This window comes from Corvus hawaiiensis, chromosome 3 (assembly GCF_020740725.1).
Source record: "Corvus hawaiiensis isolate bCorHaw1 chromosome 3, bCorHaw1.pri.cur, whole genome shotgun sequence".
NCBI lineage: Eukaryota > Metazoa > Chordata > Aves > Passeriformes > Corvidae > Corvus > Corvus hawaiiensis.
In genome coordinates this window covers 68363587-68380161 of record NC_063215.1, presented here as the reverse complement: position 1 = coordinate 68380161, position 16575 = coordinate 68363587, and the positions used below count along the sequence as shown (strand labels likewise).

At 38.5% G+C, this 16575-nt stretch overlaps 1 protein-coding gene across 1 annotated transcript in view; it reads right to left on the bottom strand.

Moving 5' to 3' along the window:
• Positions 1 to 3550: 3550 nt before the first annotated feature.
• ADGB (androglobin) overlaps positions 3551 to 16575 on the bottom strand; it is a 108615-nt gene continuing 95590 nt past the window's right edge. The window contains exons 29-34 of the mRNA XM_048297624.1: positions 13377 to 13486; positions 11547 to 11702; positions 9593 to 9701; positions 6939 to 7026; positions 5605 to 5788; positions 3551 to 4003 (exon numbers count right to left, since the gene is read on the bottom strand). Coding sequence (XP_048153581.1) covers positions 3839 to 4003; positions 5605 to 5788; positions 6939 to 7026; positions 9593 to 9701; positions 11547 to 11702; positions 13377 to 13486 — 812 coding nt within the window. The 3' untranslated portion in view covers positions 3551 to 3838. The remainder of the gene's footprint in view (positions 4004 to 5604; positions 5789 to 6938; positions 7027 to 9592; positions 9702 to 11546; positions 11703 to 13376; positions 13487 to 16575) is intronic.

The window sequence follows — 16575 nt, the reverse complement described above, 5'->3', positions numbered from 1 at the left end:
CGGCTGGGACCAGCTCCGGGAACGCCCATGCAGCTGGGGTGGCGTGGCTGCTGCCATCTCAGCATCATCTCAGCATGCTGCCATCTCAGGGCTCCTAATGAACTTTACTTGCTTAGCTGCTTTTAACCACCTGTGCTGCAGACAAAAGGGCAGGGGCGGCAGCAACTTCTCCTTTTCAGTGCCCCACATGAGGAGAGGCGCTGAGTGGAGCCAGCGGCCAGCGCAGCCCATGTGCTGTCGGCAGGGACCATGTGGCCAGCGATGAAAACGTGGCGAACAATTCCCCTACATGGAACACAGACGAGCTCAACCTTTTCAGCGCAGTGAAGCTCTATAAGAGCTTTTTGATTGATAGAACTTGAGACTAAGTGAAACCTATGGACACCAATTTTCTTCCGAGTCAGAGACAAGGGCAAAGTGGGGACATGTGAGGAGAACCAACATGGCGATACTGAAGTCAGTGAAAAAGAGAGAGAGGAAGTGCTCCAAACGTCAGAGCTGAGATTCTTCTGCAAGCCATGGTGAGGACTATAATACAGCAAACTCTTTCCCTGTGATTCATGAGGTGCATGGGTGGGATGCAGAGATCCACACACAGTCCGTGAGGAATAGTGCTCAAACTGGAGCGCATGAATGCTGAAAAGCTGTAATCCAGTGAGGAACTCGAACAGAGAGAAAAGACTCTTGCTTCCAGAGATAGAAAAAGAGAACCCTTGCTTCCAAACTAGGACAGCTAAAAGACTAAACCCCATGAACTAAAATGACTCACAAGTTTTGGGAAGACTGCACCATTCATGGGAGGGACTCACGTTACACCAGGTCGGGTGGGCTGCTGTTCGTGAAAGTTAAAACCACGCTGGAAAAGTTCACAGAGAACTATCTCCCGTGGGAAGGATCCCACAGCACAGCAGAAGAAAGAAACTTTTTTTCCTTAAGTGTACTGAAGAAAGATTTTTAAGAAGTGAAAGACTAAACAAAACCCCATGTTTTGTCTCCTTGCGTGGTCGGTGAAAAGAGGGAGGGACTGGGAAAGAAAGGTGTTCTCATATCCTTTTTACTTTTAATTCTGTTTATAATAAATTTTATTTATACTGTTCAAGTTTTGAGCCTGTTTTTCCCATAAAATTTTTTTCCCTAATCCTTATCTCAAGTCATGAAGTTTTCATTTTAATTTCCCCTCCTCTGCTTAGCTATAGCAGAGGAAAATGAGTGAGTAGTTTTTCGTGAGTACTTGGCGCTTAGCCAGTGTCAAAACCATGAGAGCTGTATTAGTCCTAGAGGGCAAAAGAATAAACATGTTTTACCCACGTGAACACATAATTTGACTATTGGGCAACCTGACTACAAACTGGAGGTGACAATCAATTAAAACACAACATACAGTTTTTCTTGTTTTTCTTACAGTAAAGTGCTAAACACAATGGCTTTTTAACTTACTGCAAATGGCTGTTTAGAAATAGTTTTGTTTTAGTTTTTGTACATCTTTCCCCACTAACTTAGCCTGTAATATAGTGCAACATGTGAAAAGCTGTTCTGCTGGTGTAAAACTGATGCATATGAAATGTCATCAGTCATCTGTTTCTGGTCCAATGTATGTAAATTCTTTAGCACAATCCAAACAAGGCATTTTCTCTTCCATGCTCCATTATGAGGTAAGTGAATATTTTGTTCTTCTAGAACATGCACAGGGATTTAGTAAAACTGTTACTGTGCTTCTCTTAAAACATTACACACCCCAAAGTACATGCAATTAAACAGTGTGGCAGTAATTCACACCCTCATCATACCTGCATTGTTGAAATCATAAAAGAGCCAATAGAGACATTCACAAACCATACAGCAGATTTTGACGATGCCACGTTACCTTTCAAAATGAGAAAATTATGAAAATTAGAATTACGTTTAACATCAGAGCAAGATTTGATAATGTAGATCTGAGTACACTGTGCCTGAGTTTGTCAGCTGACAGCTGATTACACATGGGGACGGGTTGTGATCATGAAAGTTATTAGCTGAATTTTTTACATTTAGATGTTTATAATGCTGGCTTTTGGAACTGGATTGATTTTTACAACAGAATGTTGTTATAACGCTTGCAGTGACATGAAGAACAGAACTTCAACTTGATCTTCCTCTACAGAAGCTCATTAGAGATTCACATAAGAAGACAACCAACACGTGCTATTGCCATGGAAACAAGATAGAATATTATGAAGCAGTATATCCTATATTCCAAAACAGAGAGGACAAAGAGCAATTACAGCAAAAGACTGACAGGCTTTTTATTTGCAGCCTGTATGGGTCAAAGCAAAACTTAGCTCCTGATCTTAGAAATAAAATTCACCAGTGCAGTTTTAGGACTCTGGTTTCAATTCTTCCTTTTCAAAGACAAAAACTCAAGCTAGTTAGTTTAGTTCGTGATGTATGGGAGGAAGGAGGCCGAATGAAGGCACACAGCAAGTGTGTAGGTTTGATGATGTACAAAGCTCAGACAGAGGACTGAGTCAAGTTCAAGCCAAATAGTGAGGTATGGATAAAACAGAGGTGAGTAAAACCAGCTGAAGCTGAACATCTGGTCATTAAGATGCAGAGGAAAGGCTAGTTTCAAAGGCAATGGTAGCCTGTCCAGTGGCCAGAATAAAATGCACAAAACTTCCTGTGATTTGCATCAAATGGGTGAGTCTCACGGTTTCTTACCTTAACTAGATAATAAAATGCTTTTGGACATCCTGGACACATTGCATGTATACAATATATACTTAGTCTAACTTCCCAAACTTCTGCTTGCAACTGCATACATGGAAAATACTTTAAGCCATTTAAAACAGCTCTGTCCGTTCTAGACAGCTCTGTCCGTTCTAGAGATCTCTCACAATTGTAAGAGTTTTGATCATTGTCTCTGTGCACAGAGTGATAGCTTGTGAGTGGTTTCTTGGGAAAGAAAGGTGGATAGGGCAACAGCTTGTGGTGATAGTTTTTTTGTGTTTGATGACAAAATGACAAATACAGGAGTTCTATGATAATGGAAACAAGAGCTTAGAGGAAACATTTCACCCTTTGTGTAAAAAGCCTGTGATTGCCACCTCATTCACTGGTTTACTTTTAAGAAATGATTTTAAATTCCAGATGAGAGTCTACTGTAATTAGTCACTTTGAGCAAAGCCAGCATGGGCAAAATATAGCTTAGGAAGGATAAAGGAGTATTTAACAAGCCTTGGAAGGTTGTGTCATGAGTTTGTCACTACAGAGCATTACTGAGATTCCAAAACACGTAAGAGAATGATGGAAGGGAAAAATATTACAGTACACAGATAGCTTGTGAGTGCCTACTCAGTCAGGCTTTGGTAAGCCTCCCAATGCCAGCATATGAAAAGTGTGGTTTGCCGCTATTTAATTATGATAAACTCCATAAATTGTCATTCACTGAAGGAGCCAGGTCAAATGACTTTCAAAACTGACTGGTTACATTTACTGTTTCAACTCTGATTCATTCTTGACTAGTTCTGTTTTGATTGGGAAAAAAGACAAAAGACACGGTGATTTTGGGAGAAGAGTCTAAATGGAATATGAATTTTATTGCAAAAGTTATTTCAGTAAAACATAAAAATTTTAATAGTAGCGAGTAGCTTTGTGAGAAGCAAAATACCAAACACTGCTAAAAAGAATACTAGATCAATTTTTTGACTAGCAACAGGCAAAGAGAGAAAATGTGATATAGTTGCCAAAAATACTTGAAAATAATAAACATTCTTTCTCATCTTTGCATATGAACTTTCTTTCCCAAACTGTTAAATACAATTCACTAATGATAGCAACTACGCTTTTTTTCCCTAAGCCTTTACCGTTTTTTCTTTCTGTCTGCAATTCTCTTCTTTTGCTCTGCTTGCAGGGCTGCTTCCTGAGCTGCCAGTTCTTCTTGTTTTCTGCGCTCAGCCTCCAGCAGCTGATTTCTGTATGCTTCCCGAATGCTGTAAACTCTGCCTCGTGTTTCATCTAAGGATGCCTGGCCAAAAACAAACAGTAATACTGCCATGCTCAGCACATCAATCTTGATTTCATCACAAGGAACTGTATCCTTGCTCTTCTGTTTCACTTTGCGACTCTGTAAGTACAGGGAGAGTATCTCTCCTTTTCTTTTTACATGGATGTTTATTGATTTCTCAAAGGAAGCAGCTATATGTCAATCTTTCCACCATGAAGAAGAGAAAGTTCAGAAAAATCCTTTTTAAACTGCTGGAATAATAAGCTAGTTGTATGAAAGGAGAATAGGGCAACAGAGTAGTTACCCATCTGGATCTAGTCCCTTTTCAGTTACTGCTTTGCTTTTCTGTCTTAAACAAGTCTATTAAAAACTAGGTGTCAGAAATGCTGAAATGGCTTAGGAGTTCTAGCCTTTTAAGAGGCTAAAGGAGCCTAAATCACAATGACCTTCAATGAGACCTAAGGCAAGTGGGGCTTTGACACCTCTGAATACTTTCCCTTTTCTATTTCCATCCTGAAAAATGGGGATACCTGGAAATGTCTATATAGTTCTTTATGGTCTACAGATGAAAGAACTGCAAAAGTGCTTATCAGTACAGTGTGCATATTCACAAGTAACTCTCATTTTAAATTTATACTGTGAAACACTTTTAAAGGAAATACTTTCCAGAAAGAGTAGAGGATCTACTCTTGTGAAAAATTTGCCCTTCTAATATATAATATGTTAGGCATCCAAAATCATAGTAACATCTGAAAACCTGGCTTAATAGGATCAGGCTGCTGGAGGGAGAACTGTGGCTCCTTGCTGACCAGTACTTGAGTAACATAAATCAGGCTGTCTGGGAACTAGTTAAGGAGATGTTTTCAAGTAAGATTTCTGTAAATAGGTTGATTTGATGTAAAATTGCTTTTACTGTCTCTTACCCAGTTTTAAGAGCTCTGAATAGTCACCAGCTGATTGATAGTGGTTATTGTATCACCACTGTAACACATCATTTTGTTCCTGTTGATGCTCAACAGTTAAGCCAATTTGGTAAAATATTTGTACCAATTTCATGTGCAATGCATTGGCTGAGTTAATCCTCACAATGGATCCTACCCTAATGCTACCACATTTATTACTTATAGACATGGTTTTCTGAAGATTAGTAATCTAAATTCTTTGTTTGCTGGCATCATGCATATTCCAAGAAAACTGCGTTCTCTAACTTTTCTCTGAGACACATTAAGAGCAACTTATCCCCCTGTATAATTTTTATTCCTTTTCAAAAAGCTCTATTCAATTCTATAACTAAAAAATAGCCAAACTGGAAATGCTTTACCTAATAAGCATCTGGTCATGTATGTCACATGTCAGTTTATTCTGACTTATAACCATCCTTTTATGCTGATAAAATAGTGTTTTTGCAGAGAGGGTATTCATACTAAGGATGTCATGCAGTACTATTTTTTTACTTTAGAACTTTTAGTTTTAACCTTTGCCCAAGTGAAATTTCAAGCTTGTTCACTGCTTCTAATTACTAGTACTGAATACAAAACTCTTGATAATGGTTGATCAGGATATTCAGACTAGTGGCAGACATCACGGTAGTAATTAACTGGAAAGTAATCTTGAAAACATACCTGCAGGTTCTCATACATTTCAAGTATATTTTGCTTCAATAAAACTCTGTCATTTTCTTCTTTTTGTCTTTGTTCCAATACCAGCTTGCGGAGTTGCCTAAAATGGTTAATTTTTTCTTCTTTACGCATCTGTTGCTGTTGAATGATAGATTCATTTCTCAGGACAGATTCAGACATTGTTTTTCTGAAGGAAATACAAAACAGGTATTTGTCTCATATCAAATGCAGTTTTGGTTGTTGTCTATTTTGCTTAACATCTATATGCAGGTATTTGGCTTATATTTGGCAACATCACTATCGTATGGTTAGATATGGTTAAGGAGTCACTTTTCTTCTGTTTATATATAACACCAATAAGAAAATACATTCCTGAGGCCATATATTTGAGTGTCTGTTTTAAATCTATTTGTAAAATCATGCTCATCTTCGAGCATAGGAAAAACTCCTACATGTGACACTTACTTTTAATTTGCAAGAAATATATTTTTAGAAGTTTTTTATATTATAATTATGCATTGAGACAAAATCAATTTCTTTTTTTTTTTTCCTTTTGGCATAATGGCAGGTAAGTGGATAATATACTTTGAAATTTTGTCCTAAATGACTAGTGTAAAAGTCAAGGAGTTGGAGACAAATGAAATGCTTACAAGATTCAAACTTCTGGAAGGTATTTTGCCATATTTTCTACTGGTTTAATGCTATTCACTTCAATATAATGCCTATTTCCCTTTCAATTTAAAATGAAATTTGAGCATTTTTTTCAGCATTTTTTAAAGTCTTTTGAAGATCAATGAAATACAAAAATGCCACATTGAATACAAATGGACTTAAGCATGAAGTGGGTTCTAGCCACAGCACAGCAAATAAGGAGGTGCATGTGAATTATCTTGATAAGTTCATGTCAACATTTGTAATAAAGAATAAAGTTCTTTTGAATAATAAATATAATTAATATAATTATTTCAGATATTAACTATTATTAACTGAACTGTGTTTGTTAAATATGTTATCTTAAGCCAGCATAACATCCTGAAAAATTTCTTATGATCCTGAGATTGACTCAGCTGTTTGGAGTGTGGTGCTGATACCACCAAGATTGTGGGTTCAATCCCTGTATGGGCCATTCACTTAAGAGCAGGACTTGATGATCCTCGTGGGGCCCTTCCAATTCAGAATATCCTGTGATCTGGAAATACATGCTCCTTTCAAGATGAACACTGAAATAAATATATTTGCCTGAATGCTCATTGTCTTCAAAAGTTTATGTCACGTACTCATTACATACAGTGCAGTGATTCAACTCCTTGGGCATTTATTATGTTAGGGCAGTTTACCTCATGTAAGGACTAAGGTCTATAAGCTCCCATTTCTTTTGCTGTGTTTTTAATCTTGAGCCAATAGCTGTTTGTGGTGCTTTCTCTCCTGTGGTAAGAAAATATAAAATAGAACAGATTAAACTGGTTATTTGGTTATGCTAGGGGGCTCCACCTAAATTCTTACATAAATTTTTCTTCCTTTGGCTCAGCAAAATTATTAAATGAGAATATGGGCTGAAGAGGATATATTTCTGCCCTTTTACTTCCAAAATGTAGGATACAATCAAAGATGCTGCAAAACCCCCACGTATACTACAATTAAACTAATATATATATTTTAGCTAAATCCCCTCTACTCAAGAAAGTTTGTAAATCTAAGCAAGAACATTGAATTTGCAGTGCCTGAAAGATATAAAAACAACTTCTGGGAATCATATTCTTTTATTTAAAAAAATCAATAACAAGCTGGTTGTTCAGTCCTGGCTGTAATTTTAAAAAATTATATTCCCTTTTGGGGAAAATATTTAGTTTAAGAAATACCAGTTTAAAGAAAAACCATGACATAGTAAAACTGGTATTCTGAAATCTTAGACTTTTTTTTTTAACCACATGGATAATAACCATGCTATGTTTTATTGTAGCATTCTTGCAATACAATGACACATCTGATATTAAGCTTGGCACCAGGCTGAGCTGCTTTGTCATTATTTTAATGCTTCCTTCTTTCAATTTGTCTCCATGTGCTTGTGAAATACCTGTGAAATTTGATGAGATTTAATGATGACTGCAGTAGTTTTCTTTTATAAAAACTCTTTTATTACCTTACCTATAGCAGTAACCAGTTGAAATGTTTTAAAAATATTACTGGACTTTTCTCATGAAAAAATAGGAAGAGATTTCTGAACATTAAAAAAATTACTGTCTATATATTTACTGTCTATACATGGACAAATATACCAGCCTTCTCTGCTGGTCTCAAAGGGTGACTTGGATCTTTGGAAGTGCCTTAGATACTGCCCATCAGAACAGAATTCTCCAGAATACAAAAATCCTCATTAAGATACTGCATACTACAGAGATGTTCAATCCCATCATTGCCTATTGCTGTACTCTGTGGAACAGTGCTGCAGTACCAGCCGGGCTAGCGTGTTGTCCTGGTACTGAGCAGCCTTCTGCCTGCCCCGAGCAGGGACAGATGGAGTCCGATTGCGGCGTGCGGGAGAACGGGCGAATCCCCAGCTCGGGTTCGCCTTGCACCGCGATGGCCAGCACACGTGAAGGAGGTAGGATAAAGTGGAGGGACTCCCCTTCGTGGGAAAGGGGTTTATTCCAGGGTAGAATAAGCCACATGCCTGTTTTGTAGCCCGACAAGCAGGTGTGGAAAACACACAGTAACCAATGATACTTCGGCCAGCAGGTGTTACAGAGGTGGGGAGAAGGGATTACAGTCAATGAAGAAAGGGGGAGGCTGGGAGGAGTAACAGAGACCAATCTGCTGCCAAAGAACCTAGATCACTCTGGAAAGGCAGAGAGATACGAGAAAAATGGGGAAGGGAGACTTGCAGCTAAAGGGTAAGGCACAGATCACAGCCTTTGGGCTGCTCAAGGCTTTTGGGGCTGGCCCTGGGGTTGGTCATGGTTCACTGCAACAGAATAGAACCACAACTTAAAGTCATTGGGGTGTCACTCTTTACTTCATAAGGCTTTATATTAGACTCTAAATGCTTAGTTTAGAACAAAGCTCTAGGTAGACAACCATTAATTTTGAAGTCCTTTAGCCAGTAACTTAGAGGAAATAATATTGTTTTGAGTAACCAATATTATGTTTAAGGCAGTAGGTGAGGATTAATTCTACTTAAGTTCTGAACCTTTCCTGTGAAGTGTACTTACCAGGATGGAAAAACACTAACCTATAATTAAGTATGGGTCACGGGTTCTAGTTCCATGAATATGAGTCATGACCAGATATTGTCACAATCAGACTGGGCAGTATTCTGTCCTTTTTATGATGGCCTGATCTCAGCATATTCACAAAAGAAAAAAACCAACAAACAGCTTGAAGTCTTGCACCCAGTTCAACTTTTCATCAGAGTACAGAAATTGGCAGGGAATACATATGAAGAACCCATAGAAGTTGTAATCACTAAATAACATTAGGCAGCACTCATGGAAGCTTCCAGGAAGCTGATGCTACTCAGAATGCACTTTTTGACACCTTGCTTCTAGATCACTCTTCATGAACAATTTCCATGAACATGAACATGAAGAGAATGCAGTTTAGGTGCATTAGTCTCTTACTGACATGCTATTTTAGCTGCTAAACACTTTTTTAGCATTTCTACACTAATGAACTCTGGTACTTGGAATTGAAGGAGAAGGTATTTTCCGCTGAACTTCCAAAAATTTCAGATTAATTCAGGATTAGAATTCTACTACAAAAGGACTACCTGAAGTTTGCTTAAGGGTAACCTGGCAGCCTCCAAGAGCTGTGAGGCTGTGTGTCTGTAAATAGAGCAGTGAAACAATTAAAATAAAGAGGGGATAGAGAGCAAGCTTGCCACTGCACATTTGGACACCTTTATTGGAGCTGATCTATCCATCTACTACCAGTATTTAATGCAGAAGTCTTTTCTAAGGAGTGGAACATGCTGAACAGAAAGTTATACCCTTACCTGTTTCTCCTGAGCTAGGTGTTAAGTTGGCAGTCTCAGCCCCAGCTATGGGTTCCTCTGAATCTCTCACAGCATACTTATTAATAAAACGCACGCGTTCCTGAAAAGCCTAGAGATCAAAGTTTTATAGTCCAGGTAAGAAAAATTTTACTGCATATTTTAAATCTCAAAGAATTTTCAAAAGTAGGATTCTATAAGTCTTCAATAAGACCTAACACCTGGGTGCAGTGTGCAAGTCTGCCTGGTGCTGGAATCAGAAAAGATGACAGGATCCCACTGAATCAGTCCTAAGATACTGCACACTTATACTAAAGATCACTGTCCAATGAAATAGTGGGAAATCACTAATCTCTGGGCAGTTTAAAATAGTATTGGGATTAAAAATAAAACAAAAGCTGTATAGCTGAATGTACGGCTACTGCACCTCCTTAGGGAACTATCACTTCATCCTAGGAGCTCCTATAGCCTGATGATTTAGACTTCCTCCTGAAAAATGAGACCTTTGGGTGCAAACCCTTTCAGACTCAATTACCTTTGATGCCAGAACCAGACATCAGCACTTCTGTTTTTTCAGAAGGCGACTTTGACTCACTTGGCATTCTCTTAAGGGCTGATGTTGCCAGAATGGATAGAGAAGCCCTTTGGCTTTTGGTCATCCCGGAGTCAGGCACTCAATTTCCAGAGTCAGAGGGTCTGTGACTCTGGAATGGGCAGACATTGGGCCAGGGTTGTCAAGAAGAAAGGAAAGGGGAAGCTACTTAATCTGGATAGCACACCCCCAATTTAGACCTTGTTTTAGCATATTCTGTTGTTGCTGCAATTGTCTTAATGACAGCTGTTTTAAAAAATTGTCACAAACCTAAGGGGCTTCAAAAATGGAACCCCGTAGTTGCAATTCAGTTGATTTTCTGATTAAAAAAGGCAACGGTGATAGAATCAGATTCTGAAGAGTCTTTGCACATCAAAGAGGATTCATTTCCAGCTAATCTTTAGGAGGCTGTACTTGCATTTTCAGTCTCAGCACAACCAATCAAAGCTGCAGAGCTGCATCTCTCCTTAGTTCAGAATTTAACAGAGTAGTGTCAGGAAAAGTTCTGCTTTTGAACAAACTGAAAAGAACTGAGAAAATCTGAGATTCTAACTGGCAAGACACATGTCTGAGGTTCATTTCTGAAAGGTAATATAAAAAAGACAAATCTGGGATTCTGACTGAATATCCCTTAATGGAAAATTGTATTGGTGGTGATAGGGAATGACTCTCAGGTGAGTTAGAAGACTGCACTTTGTTCTTTTATTTTTCTTTGGTAATGATGCTTCTAATTCTGAATCAGCACTGCAACTTTTTGCTTTGCTAGAAAGAGCATGTATTATTTTTCCACCTCAAGCATATGTCACGTCAAAAGCACCCAGATGCAGCTGGCAACTAAATCAGTATTGCTTCTCCAAAACAGTGAATTCATACTGAGCGTGTACCAGCTCATGGGTAACCTGCAACGCAGAATGAATTTGGAATCCTGGCTGCAAGGGACAATTTGAGTACTGATATGACCAGATGCCAGTTCTTCAGGAGGAATCATTTTTGGCATGTTTATAGCAGTGTATTTCTCAATAGAATCTGTTCATGCTAAACATTAAACTTGCCACAAGTAGCAGCTTTGCAAATGTGTAGAGGTAGTTGGCTTTCTAAGGAGAAACTTTTCTATGTTTTGTAAAGTAGAACCTAAAATCTCAGTGATCTACAGAAGCCTGAAGTAGACTATCTGGATTCCTGCCTGGAATTCAGGCACATAATCACTTTTAATTCTTTAAACTGTAAAATTTCTTGTCTTCCACAGAGTGGTGAAGAGGACAACCCTATGAAGTCAGGTTTCTGTTGTAACAACTGCTCTATCATCACAACAACTCCTGGAACTTGTGAAGAAACATCACTGCAAAGATAGCACTCTGGTATTACCTTGACAGCTCTCCCTGGCTCTGCAGACTCCCATGCTTCTTTCATGGCTCTGATCTCATCTGCTCGCCGGGTGTCTTTCTTCATCTCCAGAAAGTCTGCCTCTTTCTGTTCGCTAACTATGCGTAAAATCCAGTAGGGTGTGTTTGAATCTGCTGGCTGAAAGTATCATAAACACAATGTAGTCACTGGTACACATCTATTATCACTCTTTAGGATGAAGTTATGTTTTTCTATACTGATAATTTTTCTGACTGATATGCATTGTACATTGACAGACTGATACGCATTATGACACAAATAGAGGCTGCCAAAGGAAAGAAAAATTACTTTGCAATGCCTGGAAGCTCTTTCAGGTATTTTGTTCACATGTTTTCCCCCACCCCCATACAGCATGCTCCACCCTCCCAGTTCTTCTGAACAGTTTGTCTGAACCAGAGTATTTTGCAGTGATTTTTCATGCAATTGTTTTATCTCCCTTCCCTTCCCTTCCCTTCCCTTCCCTTCCCTTCCCTTCCCTTCCCTTCCCTTCCCTTCCCTTCCCTTCCCTTCCCTTCCCTTCCCTTCCCTTCCCTTCCCTTCCCTTCCCTTCCCTTCCCTTCCCTTCCCTTCCCTTCCCTTCCCTTCCCTTCTTTACTAGAAGCCTTATTATATTCAAGTGGGATTTTTGTTTAGAAATAAACCTTGCTCTGTCTTGTAAAGTTCTTTTCCAGTCACTTCCCAAAGTCTCTAAAACACCTTAACACGTGGCTTCTCCAGAATCACAGGGTAAGTAGCCCCTGAAGTCTAGGAGACTATTCTGCTGTCTGACGAACCAATGAGATATTGTGCTGCATATATTTCTGGAAACCATACCATCTGAAGAAGCTTTAAGCCTAAGACTTAGAACTAGGGTGAGGAGTTCAGCTCTTATATGAGACTAAAGGTGGGCATCTTCTTTATCTGCAAGGGCTCCATCTCAAAACTTGCATCTGTTTTAGTGGTGGACTCCCAAGAACCATTGTCCCAGCACCTCTAGTATAAGGCACTATTCCAGAACTCTGTATAACTAGGTGTGGATATGAATCACAGGGAAGTCTGCTGTGCAGCAAGTTTAGTCAACAAAAAAAAACCCAGTAGAGATTTCTTCATGAAAAATCCATGGTTCACTCCTTGAACTACACACCATGAGGCAGCAAAATTCCCAGAAAAAGCAATACCATTAAACAAGGTGCTGTCAGTTCCTTCATTGCTTTCCATTAATCTGTTTGCAACCAATAATGTCAATTATTCCTTTTAAGGCATAAAGGCTGGCAATAGCTTTTCAGACAGCCACAGGACACTCAGATGATCCCACCCCAGGGGAGAAGAACTTCCAAGTAAGCAAGTACATACCAATTTTTCTGCCACTGTATGTCTGCATGCTAATGACAATTGTGATATATGAGACAGGAACTGACTACAGTGGAAAGACCTATTTCATCTCCCTAGGAACCTATGAAAGCCACTATGAGGGACTAATGGAACACAAATATGGTGAATTCATGGAATTTAGTAAGCCTTCAGCAGAGACAGGAAACTACACCAACAAAAGGAACAACCAGTAGTTCCTTTATACATAAACAAAGAAATGAGCAAATGGTATCTCTAAATCCAGGAGGCACATTTTTTGCATTCAACCTTTTTAATTCAGCCTTTCTCAGGTGTAAAGCTAAAATGGTGGCAAAGCAGGGTATAGAGAAAGCAAGGGATGTTAGAAGTCCTAGCAGTACTGATCTGCAGACCTGAGAATATCTCTATATTCAGTGCAAGGATGGCACATTCAACAAATCAAGGCTTTGGCCTTGTTCTCACCTGAGATTCAAGTGATCCTCTTTCGTTCTGGAACTTCTCTTTTTCTGTCTTCTCAAATACTTTATCTTTTGATCTTATGGTTGACTCAGGAATACTTGCAATCTTTTTTACTTTGAAAGAAGTGAGAGTTAGGGGAAAGTTGTGCTCCTCGTCCTTTCCCCTGTGTATTACTCAGATGTAGTTATAATGCATGACGAATTAGAGAATATCATTGTTATCCATAAATATAGTTCCCCATACAAAACCCAGGGTGGAATAACAGCACAAAACAATCATAAAGAGAGACAAAGGGAACCCAGTTAATTAGTTGACACTTTCAAGTACTACCAAGAAAGAATGTGAAGACAAAACAACTTTTGAAAACGTACTTACAAGGTGAACGTATTGTGACAGCCTTATCTGTCCTAAATAGCACTTTACCCAGGGCTTAACTGAGAGTTTGTCACGGTGCCTGCTATCAGTCACTGCACTGCTGCCTTGTGTATGGGTCGGTATAAAGACTTCAATGCACAAGAATCACAGCTTCACACTCACTTCCCTTATACAGTCTCATACAATCACTGGCAGTGTTTGTTATGCACCAGGAAGGTATGAAGCTCAAAATAGGTAAAGTCAATGTTCTCATTATCTCACATCCTAAGACTGTCTAGAACAGAGAATGTAGATACACCCCACCAAAAATGCAAGGAAGTTAAGGCAAAGAAACATGTTTGGGACTCGAGGCATATTTAAGAAATGCAAAATTGTCATTATCACAACTATCTGAGAACATTTTTAATTAATTACATTATCAGTACATATGTATACTATATGTTTGAATTAATGATACTGAGAATTGACATTTGCATCACTATTTTGCAATGTCTTAGCTGGTGAGAGCTGTAAACAAGACTTATTGCATGTCATATTCTTCTTGAAATAAATTAATAAATAAAGCTTGTAATAGCATATAACTTCAATAGCATCAGGAGTGTATCAGTTGAAACAACTAGGGATGTATCCAAAACACTATGAGGAAGATTAAAGACCTGAGTCCGAAAACTCCATTTCCTTCCACCTTCCTACTTAAACATTGAGACAAGTGCTGAAACCTAGATTTAGCCAATACGGTAAAATAGGGGACTTCTCTCAGAAAAAAGTTGATATGAGTGACTGTTTCACAGTCTGATGATAATAATAAGATATCTTTCAGTTAATGCTTTCAAGATAAGATATCTTTTACTTAGTGCTTTTCCAATTTCTTTCCACTGAGAACAAATCATTGTACTGCACGATTAATGAGCTTTGGATGAGATCTGCAATGTCATGGCTGAGATTATAGGGATATATAAAATCCTAAATATTAAATATATAGAAACATATTTATAATGCACATATAGCTCCACATAAAAATATATATTATATGGTATATAAGTAATATCATACATATTACACTGTACATGTGTTTATCTGGAAATGGTATTATTCTTATCTCCTCATGATACTTTAATAAATGTCCAATGACACCAAAGTGTAAAACTTAATTGATTCAGGGCTATCAAGGCATATATTAAAGAATGAAAGCAAAAATTAAAGTGGTCTCCACAAATACTGAATAGACTAAAACAAATAATGATGACATAATTCAAAGTTATAAAATGATTACAAAAATGGCTTTCCCTTTAATTTCACATTATCATTACATAGTAGCACCATAAATCAGGCTGGTGTACATGCATTATTCAAGGAATTATTAATTTTTAGAGACAAATTATTTATTGTTTACACAAACACTCAAAAGACATTCAGTGTAGTTAGCTAAATGATTCCAGACAAAGAATTTCTATGTCATAGGATACTACAAGCTTGTCTGGTTTCTATAAATATTTAGTGACTCTGAATTATAACATTTCAATGCTCTGAACTTATAGCATATCCTGATAAGTTATCAAAGAACAAGGAAGCATAAGAAATGATAGGGCTAGAATGAGGTAACCTACTTTAAATCCAGATATGAAGGCTTAGGGCAAGATTAAGTTGAGATCTCCAAGCTCTGCCATGAGCTGCCCTGTTCAAGTTCCCACAGCCCTTCCCACTCCCTCAGCAGAGCAAGAAGTATCCCCAGTTTTGGGATCATCCTCCAGACATGCCTGGAGGGGGCAATGATTGCATTTCAGCTTGCTGCCCACTCTGATTCAAAGGGAGATGCGAGTAACAACTTGGGACTTTTCTTAGGGCAAAGCCAGGCAAATGCTTTGTATGGGATATGATAAGAAGAAAGGCAGGCAGATGATACAGAAAGTAAAAGGCCATTCCAGCTCACAGCTTATGCATCAATCATCACAAACTCTCAGTGGCAGTTTTTATATCTGTATGGCACCAAGAAAAGCTTGGGCATCACGCAGGCTGTCAGTGATGACACACAGCTGACAGCAACTTTAAAATTAGCTTCTCTACTGCTCTTCAATTATTTATACAAAAATTCATTTAGTCTAATGCCAAATGTGACCAAAGTGATCATCCAGTCTGATGTCCTGCCTATGACAAGCTTGACAATTGCACCAAATGCTTTCTAGATGAAACTCAGCTTCAGATTGAGATACATCAATTCTCTTTTTTTAGGCAAGATAGACAGCAACTCCTGGTTTATGAAATTTAAATTACAGAGACTCTATCTTATTCATAGGTATAATACAGAAGAGTCTTTTGAAGCTTTCTTTGAGAAGGTATCATGCTCCTGTATGAAATAGGCTCTGAGCATTTAGTGGGATTATCCAGTAGTTGATAGCAATAACTGTAAGTTGCCCCATGAGGGACTTCCATATTTTGTTAAGAAAAGATTGAGAAGTTCAGATGTTGCTTTTCCTGTCTTTGACTGGACCCTCAGGAGGATTCTCACAGATGGCAACATCAAAAATCTTTCCAAAATTGGGCTCACCCATACACTAAAGTAACAGAAAAAATACACCAGGATAGAAGCAATCCAATAATATGGTCACAGTAGTAGTGTGGGGTTAGAGTGTGGCTTAGAGATCTACAGCACCATCATGTATCCTCTGTGAACTATTTGTTCACTGAACAGCAGGCAGGTGATTAATCACTACTGACAGGCAAGCAGGGAAAGAGATAAAGAGAGAGAGATCTGAACATCCTGTGAAACATCCCATGGAATCCTCTCCTTGGCACAAGCCAGCAAATTCTCCTTTGGGAAAAGAAAACC